Below are 18415 nucleotides of genomic sequence, written 5' to 3'. Positions count from 1 at the left end.
CTCTGAAGCGACAATTTGCATATTTCCCAGAGGAGCATTGTGGCTTTAAGTCTCCTCTCCTCTACATGTTTAACATATCACTCTCCGCAAGGAGAAATGATACTTCTTGGATCCCGGTCAGACGCCTCTCAATTAGCCAAACTAGATTTCCACTTTGCATTGACAAGGGGCAGTACCCCGAAACACAGTGTCTGTAAATTGAGATTCTGGTTTGGCTTTTATCCTAAGTCATGTGACAAGGCTCGTTAAAGGGTCGACATTGACTGTTAGGATTGCTACTTCCAATAGGTGGCACTAGAGTTCTAGTCCTCTTCCTCTCTGAAGAGACAATTTGCAAATTTCCCAGAGGAGCATTGCTACTTTCTAAGTCTCCTCACTAGGGTTGAGCGAAACGGGTCGGCCATTTTCAGAAGTCGCCAACTTTTGGCAAAGTCGCTTTTCATGAAACCCGACCCGGCCCCTGTGTGGGGTCGGCCATGAAGTCGGCGATCTTCTGAATCTGGAATCAGAATTCCGATACCGATTCCCGATATGTTTAAGATATCGGGAATTGGTATCGGAATTCAGATTTAAGTGTAAAATAAAGAATAAAAATAAAAAATATTGCTATACTCACCCTCGGACGTGCCCTGGTTGTAACCGGGAGCCTTCCTTCCTAAGAATCAGCGCTTAAAGGACATTTCGATGACGTCACGGCTTCTGATTGGTCGCGTGACGCCCATGTGACCGCTCACGCGACCAATCAGAAGCCGTGACGTCATCGAAAGGTCCTTCAAGCGCTGATTCTTAGGAAGGAAGCCTGCGGGTTACAACCAGGGCGCGTCCAAGGGTGAGTATATTCCTAATAGGTATATACTCACCCTCGGATGCGCACTGGTTGTAACCCGCAGCCTTCCTTCCTAAGAATCAGCGCTTGAAGGACCTTTCGATGACATTATGGCTTCTGATTGGTCGCGTGACGCCCGTGTGACCGCTCACACGACCAATCACAAGCCGCGACGTCATCGAAAGGTCCTACAAGCGCTGATTCTTAGGAAGGAAGGCTCCCGGTTACAACCAGGGCGCGTCCGAGGGTGAGTATAGCAATATTTTTTATTTTTATTCTTTATTTTACACATTAATATGGATTGCAGGGCCTGAAGGAGAGTTTCCTCTCCTTCAGACCCTGAGAACCATTAGAAACCCAATGCACTGCATTGGGTTTCGTGTTTCGGCCGACCCCGACCCCGACTTTTCTATAGGATCGGCCGATTTCGCTCGACCCGACTTTTGAAAAAGTCGGGTTTCGTGAAATCCGACCCGATCCTATAAAAACAAAAGTCGCTCAACCCTACTCCTCACCTCGACATGCTTTATATGTCACTCTCCGCAAGGAGAAACGATACTTCTTGAATCCTGGTCAGGCGCCTCTCAATCAACCAAACCAGATCTCCACTTTGCACTGACGAGGGGCAATACCCCGAATCACAGTGTCTGCACATTGAGATTCTGGTTTGGCTTTTATCCTAAGTATTGTGACAAGGCTCGTTAAAGGGTCAACATTCACTGTTAGGATTGCTACTTCCAATAGGTGGCACTAGAGTTCTAGTCTGCTTCCGCTCTGAAGAGACAATTTGCGGTCATTGAGGATGAAATATTACTTTGCAGTATAATTAATCTCTTCCAGCATTTGGACTTGAATAAACAGTCCTGGGTAGTTGTTCACAAGTGTTGAGGGGGCTCGGGAACTGAGCTCACTCCATGCATAATACAGTTGTGTGAAAAAGTGTTTGCCACCTTCTGGATTTCCTATTCTTTTGCATGTTTGTCCCACTTAAATGTTTCAGATCACCAAACAAAATTAAATATTTGACAAAGATAACACTAGTAAACCCGAAATTCAGTTTTTAAATGAAGGTCTTTATTATCAAGGGAAAAAGAAATCCAAACCTACAGGGCCCTGTATGAAAAAATGCTTACTCCCCTTAGAAACAAATTTAAGGGAACCTGTCACCCCCAAAATCGAAGATGAGCTAAGCCCACCAGCATCAAGGGCTTATCTACAGCATTCTGTACCCCTGGGTGAGTATAATATAACCTCTTTTTCTCATCTTTCAGGATACATTGGGGGCTTATCTACAGCATTACAGAATGCTGTAGATAAGCCTATGATGTCAGTGGATTTAGCTCATCTTCGATTTTGGGGGTGACAGGTTCCCTTTAACTGTGGTTTATCACATCTTTGAGAAGCTGAGTTCAAATTCACTAGCTAAACCCAGGTCTGATTACTGCCATGTATGTTCTGAATCAAGAAATCACTTAAATAAGACCTGCCTGACAAAGTGAAATAGAACAAAACATCCTCAAAGGCTAAACATCATGCCACAATCCAAAGAAATTCTAGAACAAATGAGAAACAAAGTAATTGAGATCTATCAGTCTATAAATGATTATAAAGCTTTTTCTAAAGTGTTGGGACTCTAGCAAACCACAGTGAGAGCCATTATTCACAAATGGCGAAAACATGGAACAATGCTTAACCTTCCCAGGAGTGGCCAACAGACCAAAATTGCCCCAAAAGCACAGAGGTGACCCATCCAAGAGGTCACAAAACACCCCACATCAAAATCCAAAGAACTGCAGGCGTCACTTACCTCACTTAAGGTCTGTGTTTATGACTCCACCATAAGAAAGAAACTCAGCAAAAATGGCCTGCATGAATGAGTTCCAAGACAAAAACCACTGCTGAGCAATAAGAACATAATGGCTCGTCTCAGTTTTGTCAAAATATATCTTGATGATCCCCAAAGATTTTGGGAAAAATACTCTGAACTGACGGGACAAAAGTTGAACTTTTTCAAAGGTGTGTGTACCATTACATCTGGCATAGAAGTAACACAGCATTTCAGGAAAGAACATCATGCCAACAGTATAATATGGCAGTGGTAGTGTGATGGTCTGGGGCTATTTTTGCTGCTTCAGGACCTGGAAGACTTGCTGCGGTAAATGTAACCATGAATTCTGCTATCTACCAAAGAATCCTGAAGGAGAATGTCCGGCTGTCTGTTCGTGACCTCAAGCTGAAGCGCACATGGGTTATGCAGCAGGACAATGATCGAAAACACACCAGCTTAAGAAAAACAAAATAAGACTTTGGATTAGTTTAGTCAAAGTCCTGACCTTAATCCGATTGAAATACTGTGGCATGACCTTAAAAAGGCTGTTGATGCTCAGAAACCCTCCATTGGGACTGAATTACAACAATTCTGCAAAGAGTGGGCTAAAATTCCCCGAGAGCATTGTTAAAAACTCATTGCCAGTTATTGCAAACGTTTGATTGCAGTTGTTACTGCTTAGGGGGGCCCACCAAATTATTAGGTTTGGGGGAAATCACTTTTTAAGACAGGACCCTGTAGGTTTGGATTTCCATTTTTTCCTTAATACAGATCTTTTAAAAACTGCAGTTTGTGTTTACTTGTGTTATCTTTCCCTAATACTTAAATTTGTTTGATGACCTGAAACATTTAAATGTGACAAACAGAATCAGGAAGTGGGCAACCACTTTTTCACTGAACTGTATATGCCAGCTATGTTACATGGCCAACATCTGTGTCTAACACCCATGGTTGTTAATCATTTAGATACTCATGTTAATCTCTGTCAGCTGTATTTAAATTCAGAGCCGCCAGAGCACAGATGTAATATGGCATTCATAGAGTGAAGGCTCTCCTGGCTGCCCTCAATAGTGGGCCATGATTTAGTGCCCTCACAGTCTGACCTCAATAGTGGGCCATGATTTTTGCTATTTAGTGCAATACATGTGTATTACAGTATGTTTTAAAAGCAATCACAAATTCAAGTCCCCCAAGGGAGCTAAAAAAAAATAACATACTGTAAATATACAAAATAGTTTAAAAAAATCAAAAATCAAATCCTCTACTTTTTCACCCATTAAATTAAAACAAAGGAAAGAAAATTGGTACTGCAGCATCTGTAGAAGTCCAGTTTATCAATATATTAAGTTAGTTTACTTATTTAGGTGATGAACACCGTAAAGAAAAAACCGCCAAAATTGCACATTTTGTTCATCTTATTTCCTTAAAAAATGCAATGGAAACCAGTCTAAACATAGTACATACCCTAAATTGGTATTGATAAAAATGTTCGATCACCGCGGAAAAAAACAAGTCCTTGCTCTATCAACGGAAAAATATGAATTTATGGCTCTCAGGAAATGGAGACACAAAGCAAATACAATTTTTTTTTTCTTAGAAAATTCAGATTTTTGTTTTGTAACTTTGATGCAAGTCTGATATTTCTGTAATTGCACTTACCTGGACCTTTTTTTTCCAGCACAATGAACAGCAAAAAATATTAAAAAAACAAGGGCAGAATTGCATTTTTTTTACAATTTCATCATACTTGGAAATTTGTTTCTCATTTTACAATACATTACGTAATAAAATGAATGGTTCCATTAAGAAACTACAGATTATCCTACAAAAAACAAGCCCTGATATGTGTACGTTGACGAAAACATAAAAAAGTTATGGCTCTTGGAAGAAGGTAAGGTAAGGTAAAAAGAATAGCACAAAGACAAAAATTTCCCTGCTCATTAAAGAGGTAAAACTCATGTTGACTGTATAATGCTACAGAAAAACCTAAATGTTGGGTCAAATAAAAAGAAGGATATTAACCAGTGATCCCAATGTAATATTACCACTCTATAGATCCCTTGTAAGGTCACATCTTGAATATGGGATCCAGTTTTGGTCTCCAAAATTCTAAAAAAAGGACTTGGTAAGCAAGAGTTGTTCAAAGGAAGAAATTGAAAAAATAAGTCTGAATTATAGAGGATTTTTTCGCAACTTACAGGACTCAAAGCATCTGCTGTTAATGCCTAGGTGACAAATACTATGGGACACTTTTAGAGGTCTTGTGTATTCCATTCATTTAAAGGGACAGAGTTGCATTGCTGGGGTACTTAGACCATTGTAGGCAGGTGGTTTAATTTTATGGCTAATCAGTGATGAAAAATTACATCAGCATCATATTTTCATCCTAAGGGTAATTATAGCCTTTAAACCCTTAATTTTCCAGACCTGAATGGGTCTTAATGACCAGCAGTTTATTTATATATTCATTGATGTTCATTTTTGCTTCTCTTTGTATCAGTCATATCTTTTTCATTAATGTGGCTGTATGAGGCTTTGTTTTATATAGGATAAATTGTTTGATTTTTCAGTACCATTTTGCGGTACCTATAAATTACAGTGTAAGTTCTATTTTTTTTTTTTGTGATGCAAATATAAAAAACAAATTTTTGTTTCCTTTTTTTTTCAATTTTGTGCTATTCATTATACACCAAATCAGCTACTAAAGGAATTCTCCAGATTGTTACTGTCATGTAGATACCTAATATGTGTAGGTTATACATATGTAAGAAAGTGTATCTTATAAAAAAAATTGTAGTAGGGACTCTTTTTAAATTTTTCAGATGTTTTATATATATATATATATATATATATATATATATATATATATATATATGTATATATATAAATATTTTTTTTTTTTTTTTTTATATTTGCTCTCCATTAGATCATAAAAGATCTTTGGAGAACATTTTTTTTTTTGGGGGGGGGGGAACCAAATATCCAATGTAAAATCTTCCTTTACAAATAATTTGCAGACACGTTTCGATTGCCTGACTTTAGTCATATAGAATGATTAAGGTCAGATGACTGAAACCTGGTTGTCTATGATTTTAACTTCTTTTTTTATGTGAATTTGCTGAATAAAGAAGGTGGGTGAGCTGACATATCTCCGTTTTTCTCCTTAATAATTTTTTTGCATTGTATATGTTTTCGCACCGTATCTGGGACAATAGTAGATCATAAAATTGAAAAAAACAATGACATGCATTGTCCATCAATTGATATACTCAAACACGCTATAGATGACTTGCAGTTTTAGAAAAATATTTAGAATTGAGAGTCCTCAGTGGTTGATATGACATATCTTTTTGAGCAAATACTTAATATTCCTCATGAAATATCAATTCTGGGGCATCTTTTCTCAGATCCTTGTATTATACTTTTTATTTTTGCTCCGGAAATGTTCAAATAGGTGTTACTATGCCTCGTGCCAATGGGGCTCTTGACTTCACACACCAGCACTGTCCAGTTTCAGACTGTGTAGGGCCAAACTTTATAGACACAGCAAATTGAAAATGAAATTGTCATTTTGTATGGAGAAGTTAAATAATTTCACAATTTGACATCTGAAATGGTTTCATATAAAAAACATTACAATTTCATCTTGTATTATATTAAAACGTTTAGATTTCGTTGAATGCAGATCAATTGACTCCACCTTTTCGGAAACTTGTTATCCATCTGCTTTTAGTTTCTATGAATGCTATTGCTTTTTTTTGGAAACTTCTAAATTACCCTGTTCACAAGAAATTATTGCAAAGAAGCTGGCTTTGCATAAATCCTATGAACAAAAATTGGCGTTACTGAATGGCTGCTTTCCATCCTTTTTGAAAAATGGTCTCGCTGGCTGGAAATATTTCCATAAGAATTTACTGTATTTATTGTTTTATTTTATTCTATTTTTACTTTTATGCTTCATGAATGTCTCATGCCATTGCATTTAAGTTAACCTTGCTCTCTCAATGTCTTGTTTTAGTTAAAATGTTAATAAAATTGTTTGGAAAAACAATTTCATCTTCTACATAAGCACGGTTCCCCTCTATTGTCCCCTTTGTTGAGTGTCCACTTTTCCGAACATTTCTGTACTTACCACCTTGAAAATATATAAGTTTCTCCATATATCAAAAATTCCTTTGTTTCGGCCATGTGCATAAAAAAAATAAACTGAATCCTTATGGTTAAATCTGTAATCAATTTTCTAAGCACATATTAGATGCATTTAATTACTTGCTCTAACATTACTGATAAATTAGATGCCACCACTGCCTAAAATTAACTTCACCACATGTAATGGTCTGTTCCTATCTTATGCAGCAGTTGGCAATAGATATATGTACAGTAATCTGTTTTTCTTATTAATGGCAAAAACTTCTCTAATTTGTAATGCTACAGTACACTCTCCATTTAGTGATATATTGATATAAATAACACCTGACATTTCACAGTTTTCGTGTTGTATGGCAAGAAACAAAATAATGAAATAAGACATTCAGCTCTTTCATTAACTAGACAAATTGGCGTGAATATAGAAGTACAAATAAGTTAATATTTCGAGTATGTTTCAGTCTTAACTTTCCCTATCTCCCTCCCGTTTCCTATAAGCTTTGTTCAGCAATTGTATTTCCTCTTGGTAGCTGTCTCTCTCCACATTCTTCTGTTTGCTATTCTGACGGTGAGCTTCAACAGTATCTGGAATAGAAATGTTTATGTCACTGTCTGGATTATTGGTTGGAATGAATAAAGAATAAGAGGCTGTTTCTCCAAGGTCACAAGAGACAAATCGGTTTTCCTTGCGAGAATAGCGCAGTGAAGGAGAACGAGCTTGAGTAGAAGATTGGCTTATATTGCTGATAATAGATACAGTGTCCATTGCTTCTTCATTGTCACAAATTTCTAGGACTTCAAGATGTATCTTGACATTGGTGTCCGGAAAATGGGTGGGAGAGTCTTCCTTGCTTGGCTCATGGCCCACACTTTTTGACCGGTATACTTCAATTTTCTTAGATGTTGGTGTAATTTTTTGGCCCTCACTGCTTACTTCATAGGTAGACAAGGAAAGAGTCTTCCCAGTTGGTGCTTGAAGAGATACTGTTCCTTGGAAAGCACACAGTGGTATGGCCAGTGCTCCTCCAAAACGCTGGAAAAGAAAACAGTTTCCATTACTATATTTAATTGCATAACATTAACACTTGCAAAAAGACTTTCCATCACATTTCTTCAAATCATCTTAAATAACTACTAGAGTTCAATTATTTCATTGATGTCGACAGGTCTTGTTAAATCTGCCTCAATGTAAAGAAGTGCAAGGGCATGCGCTTATTTTGCTGCATCGCAGATCTTAAATGATCCTTGATTGATCAGAGAAGAAAAAGACCTTTCAGCCAAGAAGTTCGTCATTGATGTGCAGACAAACATTCTTAATAAAATGTTAATGTTTGGATAAAATTCTTGTTGTCATTTTTTTCTTAGCCATTTGCAAAGTTCTAAGGGTTTTTTAGTCTCAATTTTGCAATCAGTTATGGCGGATTTCAGATAGACAAACAGGTTCCAGATCATTATCATTTTTGCATTGCAATCTTGCATTATGTGTGACTGCTGTGCACACTTGGGTGTTACAGCGAGTGGACATGTGAGGGTAAGCATAAACAGGTTAAAACTGGGGTCTCAGGTAGCATTTGTTGTGTGTAACACATTATGGAACACATGTCAACTTGGGTTTTATGAAATTGCTTCTTAGAAACCACCCATCAGATACACACTACACACACCAAATAGTATGTGATAGGCCACCACTCCTGGGCTAGTGCGACTGGGCTATTCAAGCGATACGAGCTCAATGAGTCACTTGGAATTTTTATTCTAATGACAAATCTGAAATTTGCCTTTAACGCGCTGAGTGTGTGAGAGAGAAATAACGAATGATTTTGCCTTTGACTGAGCAAGACAGCACAAGCTGTAGAGATGGGCAAAATAAATGTACCACCCAATTTTTAAAAAATGTATATTTATGCAAATGTGAAGAACAAAAACTTTTATTTGATCTTTTCAAAATAATGCTGAAAAATATGTAAACATTTGGTTATTTCTTCTGTATATTCGCCCCCTTTGTCCTAAGCCATGGCCTTGGTTGGCCATATGGGAAATCCGACCATGACTGTTCTGTAGCTCAAAATGTTGACTTTTTTATTTGAATTGTCCTGTTAATATGGTGTAGCACGGCCCCTGCTAAAGTGTCATCCTCAGAGTATGTCAGTAACTGTCATTTCAGATTTTCTACCTTTTTCCGGAAAATTAGAGAATACTCAGGTCAATACCGATCATTCGGAGATGTGGGCTGTCTAGTAAGCCTTATTAGGAAAAAGCTAAGAAGGCTCCTTCAGAATGGTTACATGTACTCCCACAAGTACTTCATGTATGGAGAAAGGCAGGTTGTGTCCAGGCATGAGAGTGTTGTCATCATAAGAAATAGAAATAGACTGTGTTTGGTTTTGAGGTTCTGATTGTTAGGTTCAGAACCTCTGTTAGTGGTAAGTGAAGGTTGCTGAGATGTTTAGTTAGTGACCAGATGAGATGACCCAGGACTTCTTTTGTACTCTGACCTCCTTGCTTTGCTGTTTATGAAAATAAAGCTGGTTGCTGTCAGTTTTGAACTGTTTTGGAGTAAGTTATTTGTGTGCCTGTCATTTATACCAGAACATCCCAAGATTTAGTTGACACCTAAATTATATGTTACTAATTGACCCTTAAATAGTCACGGAAGATATTTTACTAGTTAACATTTTAATTGTTGCAATGGATATGTTGCCTCCATGTATGTAACTCTACAATGATATTCATTCATAGGCTGCATCCTTTCAGTGTAAGAATAAAATCATTGTCTAACTCCAGCTTTGTAGGCTTTTAACTAGTGCACCGATGACCACAAATGTAAGTTTTTTTGATGTTCTGTAACATAGATGCAAATTAAAATCTTTTAAAATCAGGATTCATCTTCTTTTAGAGTTGGACGACTCTAGGGGGCGCTATTTCCATTGCTATTTTTATACAGTAAGATCAGCTGCTGTGTGAAATGAAAACATGAATATTTAACGTATATCTTTCACATGCAAAATAAAATTGCTGCAAAAAAAAACAAGATATGAAATGAACAAGGGAACAAAGCCAAACAATGCCATCACTCTAAACCTCAAGCAATAGTATAATGTTGTATTGTTATGCCATTGTCCCAATAAAATGATTTTTGGGACTGCTAGGTTGACAGGAGAACTCTTGGGGTAAGATAAAATGATTGTATAAGAAGTTATATAGTTCTAAAACATCTGGTGAACCGCAGGTAAAAACAATATGTAACCACAAAGATCAGAAAAAGCGGATATGACAAAGCATGCGACATCTTAAGGTACCTTCACACATAATGATATCGTTAACGATATCGTTGCTTTTTGTGACGTAGCAACGATATCGTTAAGGAAATCGTTATGTGTGACAGCGACCAACGATCAGGCCCCTGCTGGGAGATCGTTGGTCGCTGACCAAAGTCCAGAACTTTATTTCGTCGCTGGATCTCCCGTGGACATCGCTGGATCGGCGTATGTGACACCGATCCAGCGATGTCTTCACTGGTAACCAGGGTAAACATCGGGTTACTAAGCGCAGGGCCGCGCTTAGTAACCCGATGTTTACCCTGGTTACCAGCGTAAAAGTAAAAAAAAAACAAACACTACATACTTACCTACCGCTGTCTGTCCCCGGCGCTGTGCTCTGCACTCCTCCTGTACTGGCTGTGAGCGTCGGTCAGCCGGAAAGCAGAGTGGTGACGTCACCGCTCTGCTTTCCAGCCGCTGTGCTCACAGCCAGTACAGGAGGAGTGCAGAGCACAGCGCCGGGGACAGACAGCGGTAGGTAAGTATGTAGTGTTGTTTTTTTTTTACTTTTACGCTGGTAACCAGGGTAAACATCGGGTTACTAAGCGCGGCCCTGCGCTTAGTAACCCGATGTTTACCCTGGTTACCGGCATCGTTGGTCGCTGGAGAGCTGTCTGTGTGACAGCTCTCCAGCGACCAAACAGCGACGCTGCAGCGATCCGGATCGTTGTCGGTATCGCTGCAGCGTCGCTTAATGTGAAGGTGCCTTTAGAGCACAAATGAGTAAGTCTGGTATCTAAATGCAATGTCCCATCAAATGTAGCTGCTCCCAATCAGCAGTACTTTGCATGGCCAATCCACGTATCACAAGATGTCCACTTCACAATCATTGTCAGCTGCACTTTTCCAGAGTTATGTGAGCTGAACTCTGGGGTATTGCTGTACTAGAGATGCTGAAGATGTTTTTAAAAACTAGTTTTTCTGATAAAACAGCCCCTTTGAAGGTGATACATAGTGCAACATCATGATCTGCCCCTAAGGAAATGGGGAGAAGAGGTAACGCACAAGCCCAGATTATCCCAGATCCATAAAACCTGATGAAATAAGGTTATGTAAAGAAAACTAATCGCATTTGCAAAAAAAAAACATTCAGCTGATATGCAGCCACCTCAACCTTGTACTGAATATAATCGGCACTGGCATCGGATATGCACCTCCAATTAGGTAGAAAAAATCATTTTGGTGGAGGAGCTTTCAATATAATAATTTTTCTAAATCACTATTTAATATTGTAAATTGACCACAAGGTGGCGCTCACAGCACAGGGTGGCGCTCACAGCAATCCGGCAACAGCAACCATAGAGGTCTCAAGGAGACCTCTGGTTGCCATGCTGACGCATCGCTGACCCCCAATCATGTGACGGGGTTGGTGATGCGCTCATTTACGGCCGTGCGGTCGGAATAGCCGGTTAAATGCCGCTGTCAGCATTTGACAGCAGCATTTAACTAGTTAATAGCGGCCGTTGAATCGCGATTTCACCCGCCGCTATTGCGGGCACATGTCAGCTGTTCAAAACAGCTGACATGTCCCAGCTTTGAGGTGGGCTCACCGCCTGAGTCAACATCAAAGCAGGGGATCAGACCTCCATAGTAATAGTACGGCGGAGGTCGGTAAGGGGTTAAACTACAGAGATGTCACGGGTTTATCATGACAGAGAGGAGCCAGAAGACCACAGATTTCTCCTACTCCTGCACCGATTAGAAGCACTTTACCTTCATTTTAAAGGGAACCTGTCACCCCCAAAATCGAAGGTGAGCTAAGCCCACCAGCATCAGGGGCTTACCTACAGCATTCTGGAATGCTTTAGATAAGCCCCGATGTATCCTAAAAGATGAGAAAAGATGGGCGTCGTGGTATGGCCCGGCGCCTCCTATCTTCATCAGATGATGTCCTCTTCTTGTCTTCACGCTGCGGCTCCGGCGCAGGCGTTCTTTGTCTGCCCTGTTGAGGGCAGAGCAAAGTACTGCAGTGCGCAGGTGCCGGCCTCTCTGACCTTTCCTGGCGCCTGCGCACTGCAGTACTTTGCTCTGCCCTCAACAGGGCAGACAAAGTACGCCAGCGCCAGAGCTGCAGAATGAAGACAAGAAGAGGACATCATCCTATGAAGATGGGAGGCCCGGACCATGACGCCCATCAGGTCAGACTGCCCACCCAGGTGAGTATAATCTAACCTCTTTTTCTCATCTTTCAGGATGCAACGGGGGTTTATCTACAGCATTACAGAATGCTGTAGATAAGCCCCTGATGCCAGTGGGCTTAGCTCACCATCGATTTTGGGGGTGACAGGTTCCCTTTAAACAGTGCAGGTTTCTTTTAGCAGTGCAGGGGTTACTCTGCTCAGTTGAGAGTTCCTGGAAGCTTTCCTGGATTAAGGCTCTCAGCTGTGCACTGTTAGCCACTCCCATCTCCTATATAATCTGGGTCCTGGCTAACACTCATTTTCAGAGTAATTATTTCCAAATTAAAGAGGCCAAGGACACTTCATCAAAATATGATTAGCATAATCTACTATGCTAAAGTGCCATATAGATAAGATAGATAGAAGTGATAGAAAACAATGTACAAGTAAAAGGATAGCTTTATTAAATAACAATAGCATAAAAACAAATTTAGAAAGACAGGGCAAGAAAAGGGCCTCCAAAATGATGGGGAAAGGAAGCAGCTGCACGTAATGATAAAGTGCACAAAAAGAGTTAAAGAATATAATGCAAGCACCACACATAGAAGGACAGGGCAAATTTATAGTCCTTAGATTCAAGAAGGGGCAGAAAATGGGGGAGACTTAGCAAGCACTACAATGTTGCTTTAAATGCTAAGTTTTGCGCATGTAATATTAAATAGCTGCCTATGAAGAAAAAGGAGAGAAACAAAGCCCAGGAGAAGTGAGCACAAGGTTAGGTGCTTATGGATTATATACCATAGAGGCTAGTTTCTTTGCATCACATGAACCTGCAGATCACAGTTAAAAAAGGCCAAGAAGTTCAGAATGTTCATGTGGTTAAATACCTGCTATAAGACTGGTACTGTGAGACTGTGCGGCAGGGCCAAATGCTGCTAAGGATCCCCTCACCTGACGAGCGCCGTTTCGCAAGGTTGCTTCTTCCACGGTCATGACAGGTATGTAGGTGTTAGGTAAGTATAAATTTAATGGTGCTAGGTGCTAATTGGATGACGTTTAGTGCGCGCATGCATACCAGGACATGCCTCCTGTTGCCAAAGGGACTTCCGAAATCACGCACCATGACACGCAGTGGAATGAACTGCGGTCACGTGCTTGAGCGCTTCCGGAGGTCAAAAGAAGAGTTCAGGCCCGGCGGCTGTGCAGTAGACCGACCGGGGAGAATGGGGGGAGAGGGAAACCTGGCCCAGGCGTTCACACAAGGACAGGATCATGAAAGTGAGTGAGATAGTTAAGGAAAAGGAAGTACGGGCCTATGTGTGTTAAGGGGACACAACTTTATATACCCTAGTTGTATAGGGTGGCCCATAAACGTGTTTAGTTTGATTCCAGAACGCCAGATACGCATCTGCAAATCCAGTTCACTTTAATAAATAACCGATCAGAGTAATAAAGCAATTACGCGCTCTGTAAATCATGTTTAATTACTTTTTAAAGGAAAAAAAAGGAAATTCAACCGTCACACTGAAATCTTAGCTAAAATAAATCTTTATCCTTCTGTCCCATGGGCTAACCTGAATCTGATAATGTAATCATATTGACAGCGCCAGACAACATGAATCATCAATTCAATGTGCAATGTCTGAATGGTAGTGGTTCTCATTAAAACAAGGCTCCATACGTGTCAGGGAGTGAAAGCAGTAAGAGAAGAAGTTGTCAGCTCGGAGGATTAATGCACAACATTCAGAGCAGTAGTAATTTATAAAGCTGAAAGCAGCATTTTATTAAAGAGTTGCCTGATGCCAAAAGACATGTTCTGTTGTGTACAAGTGTTAAAAAAAGCAATTTACTAATATAAGCTAATAAAAGCTAATTTCTAAGACTTCAGGGATCACCTGATTTTCCCCAGTGTCTCTTGGTCCTGGAATTTCAGAGTTTCTACTGTAAGCTGTGACAGTGTCTCTGTCACATACCACAAGCCCACGGACGCGAATAACTATATTTCTCTAGAAAGCTGTCACCTTCCAAGCTGGCTATTAAATGTCCCCAAAAGCCAACTGATACGGGCCCACGGGAACTGCTCAAAGATACAGGATTTCAACCAAAAAGCAGGATCCCTGACTAGAAAATTTATTACCAAAAGGTACACTCAAAGTTCTTTAATTCACGCAAAACAACAAGTAGAAAAAATATCCAGAACGCAGCTACTTCAAAACCAGAGGAGACAGGAAAATCACATACCAACTAATGAGGTCCCTATTACCACCCAACACAACCCCAACACACATATCCTCAGGGGAATAGTCAACAGACATTGGGGTATCCTAAAGGAAGACAAGATCATTGACGAAAAACTACCTGATCGCCCAAAATTCATCTACAGAAAGGCGAATAATTTAGGCAATAAAATAGCTCCCACTATCCCGAAATCCGTGTTCCCATCCACTAACCACTTTCAACAAAAACATGCAGGTTTCTTTCTATGCCAAAAATGCAAGCTATGTAGACAGCTAAACACAAGAAAACAGGCCAGCATCTCTAATGGAATCTCTGAATTGACAATCAATGATTTTATTACATGCACTACAGAAGGGGTGATTTATTCACTGAGATGCCCCTGTGGGAAATTATATATAGGGAGAACTAAGGGGCCACTCTATGTCAGAATAAGTGAACATCTGCGGAACATAAATAAAAAATTTTCTGGTCACCCATTATCCAATCACTTTTTGCTCCATCACGGGGGCTCAATTAAAGACATTACTATCACAGGCCTTAAAATTGTCCATAATAACTGGAGAAAGGGCAATTATATCCAGCAGATGTCCAGGGAAGAAAGCAGAATTATCTTTGAAATGGATACCCTGATACCGAAAGGTCTTAATAGCGAGATAGAGCTATTTGCTTTCAACACATGAGAGGCTGCTGCAGGATGGCCGGTAACTATAAATGTGCCCAGGACCATCAATGGACCATCCCTGATGAAGGAATCCGTGAATTCCGAAACGCGTAGGATAATTGGTCCAATTCGCTCTCCATAGCCAGTCACGTGACCTATCACGTGACCGTGACATTACGCAAGGTTCTGTCAGCATAGTGTACCTATTGGCTTTCTTCAGCGGTGTTCAGCTACCGCAGCACATGAGACAAAGCTCCTGAGGGACATCTGTCACCGGCCGGGACAGCGCCCTGGGGCATTAAATCTGCAAAGATACCACCGACTCCAATCGGTGGAAGTCCTTTTCAAAGACAGCACGGACACCAGCGTTCGAACAGAACCGCTGCATAACAGGTACCTTTTTCCTGGACACAGGTGGTTTCACTGTTTTATTGAAGGCATATATATTCAACCTATTTGCTACGTGTACATTTATTTCATTAGCCAAGCATACTATATTGGCATAAATACATTTTTAATTACAGAGACAAGTAATATAATAGAGCTATAAGGATAGTAATCATTTAGGGACTATTCCTAGGGCTTTTCCATTGCTGACACATCAGCAAAAGCAGGTTACGTGCCAACCAAATAGTCATTTGGGTGATACCTCAGCGCAAATACAAATTATTTGATTCTCTACTTTGCACATTGGGGCTAAAAGGGTGGTATTGTCCCTTTATTTGCAGCAGGGGTCCCAATCACGCTAGCGCCAGTGGTTTGTCCTGTATTTATTTTAATCTAGACTGAACAGCCAATCTGACACCAGCCTTATCAGGTCGAGAAATCTGTTAAATAAAATATTTAATTTGTATGGTGAAATCTGGTGACCAAACAGCTGTAGCGCCCCAATGCATCAAAAATGAAAAACAAAAGATGTCATGTTGCATCCTTCCCTCTGACCCATCTTCTACTGTTCTACATGTCCTCTGCAAAAACGGGGCAGACATACATAAAGACATTTTCATTTCAGAAGCATTTTTGCAATATAAAAAAAAAAATTGGTTGCAAAGATGGATATTACTGCACCTTCATGTTTCCTTTCTGTCAATGTCACATTCTTGTTCTCATGCTGCTATTTCCTTTTGACTGATGAAACTCAGGCATCTATATTCTGTATGTGGGTTATGTGGCTTCCAAGCCCTTGTACAGTAAATGAATCGCATCATCTGCTCTAGAAATCAGATCTGGACTATTACAACAACAACAACAACAGTATTATGTCACTGCAGTGTTCCAATCAATACGACAGTCTGTCTGGAATATCTTTCAGCTATTATGTCCGTTGGAAAGTGGGACGCAATTTTCATTTACAGGTCATATTGATCAGCACTTATTTAATAAGCTGAAATATTACTAAAAGTGACAAAACTATGAAAATGGCTTTATTTCTTTTTTGGCAGTGTTTGGAAAACTTTTCTATACTGGGTGATTATACAGAGGTCACTGTTTTAGCAATATAGGAGATTCATGAAAACTGCAAACAGCAAAACACAGAGCAATTCATCATAGTCTAGCTAAGGCTACGTTCACATTAGCGTTATGCTTGTTTGCATCGGGTTTGCGTCGGGCGACGCAGCGGCGACGCATGCGTCATGCGCCCCTATATTTAACATGGGGGACGCATGCGTCTTTATGTGATGCGTTGTGCGACGCATGCGTTTTTTTTGCCGCAAGCGTCGGGCCAAGAAAACACAACAAGTTGCATTTTTCTTGCATCCAAATTTCGGCAAAAACGACGCATGCATCGCAAAACGCAGCGTTTTTGCGTGCGTTTTGTTGCGTTTTTGTTTGCGTTGTGCGTTGCGTCGCCGACGCAGCGGCGCACAACGCAAATGTGAACGTAGCCTAAACACAGAACAACCAATCACAGTGCAGCTATTATTTTTCAAGAGTATTTCCTATAGGCTATGACTAAGGGCAGTTTTGCCTGAAACGCGTCAGCTTGTTGTTATGATGCACTAATAAAGGACAAGATTTTTAGTCTATTTTCATCTCCTCCATTCAATATTTGCATGAGCTGGACAAGTGAGTGATTTACAACATATGGAAGTCAACCTGTTACTGCTACACATCTGTTCCAGATCAATGCTTTGCCCCCCTCACTCTGTTGTGTCCACGTCTGGCTTTGCAGGTAGCATGCTCCCATGTGATCATCTGCCGGGCCCTTATAAAGCCTACCAAGACACACACCAGGACTTTTGGTGTTCTTGAGTCCTTTTTGCCTACAGCCTCCTGTTCCTTTGCTTACTGCTTCCTGGTCTCCCGTTTGCCTGAAGCCTTTAGTACTTCTGCTACCTGCTTCCCATCTCCTGTTTGCCTGAAGCCTTGAGTACTTCTGATATCTGCTTCCTGGTCTCCTGTATGCCTGCATCCTCCAGTACCCCTGCAACTGTTTCCTGGTATCCTGTTTGCCTGCGGCATCCAGTACTTCCGTTACCCATTTCCCATGAGCCTCACCTGACTGCTGCATCAACGCCCATAGCACATGTGTCTACCTGGAACTTGGGCTTGGAGAATCCATCTTACCAGGTGAGCCAAAACAGAGATTAAGGATCTTTATGTCTGTCATGAACACTGCCACTGTACATGTGATGAGGATGTGACTGTAAAGGGAGACTCTGCTTCTCACACTCGCTCAACCACTCATCTGATGCAATAGGCTGACAATGAACTTACTGCATCTCACAGCCAGTTCACTCATCTACACCACACTATGTGCTGCCATCATTCACTGTCTGGTTAGGCCAGGGAGATGCCAACCCTGTTTCACACAATAGTAAACTTGCACACACCCAGCTTTTTCAATCACCAGATATGCGGTGCCCCAGGGTCCTTGTCGTCACAGTAGTATTGCTTTCCTCTCGGGGAGAGTGATGCTACATTTGGAGGCAAAGAAGGATAACTGCATCCAGGTATCACAAACATGCAACACATTTCACACTCCAGACCACCAGGGGGAGCTTCTGCTCCTATTTATTTGGTCACTCCCCATATATATATAACTGGTAGTTTGTAGGGAAAGTTAGTTCAGTTCCTGGCAGAGCTCCAGACAGGAGTTCTGTTAGTTCCAGACCAGAGTCTGAGGAGGATGGAAGGTTAAAGGAGCTGTGCATGCCCTCAGAGCTGCAGCTCCCAGAAATAGACCTTGAAAGGCAGAATTGTATTGCAGCGAGCGTGAAGGAAGTCAAAGCAAAGGAGAGGATACCAGAAGGGGACCAGCGCCGCTCAAGCTGT

At 40.7% G+C, this 18415-nt stretch overlaps 1 protein-coding gene across 1 annotated transcript in view; it reads right to left on the bottom strand.

Annotated features, from left to right (window-relative positions):
• Positions 1-5568: 5568 nt before the first annotated feature.
• The window catches only part of GPR149 (G protein-coupled receptor 149), a 194665-nt gene continuing 181818 nt past the window's right edge, over positions 5569-18415 (bottom strand). The window contains exon 4 of the mRNA XM_069727463.1: positions 5569-7833. Coding sequence (XP_069583564.1) covers positions 7264-7833 — 570 coding nt within the window. The 3' untranslated portion in view covers positions 5569-7263. The remainder of the gene's footprint in view (positions 7834-18415) is intronic.

The sequence above is a fragment of the Ranitomeya imitator genome, chromosome 5 (genome assembly GCF_032444005.1).
Source record: "Ranitomeya imitator isolate aRanImi1 chromosome 5, aRanImi1.pri, whole genome shotgun sequence".
NCBI classification, from domain to species: domain Eukaryota; kingdom Metazoa; phylum Chordata; class Amphibia; order Anura; family Dendrobatidae; genus Ranitomeya; species Ranitomeya imitator.
This window is presented reverse-complemented; position numbering and strand designations above follow the sequence as displayed.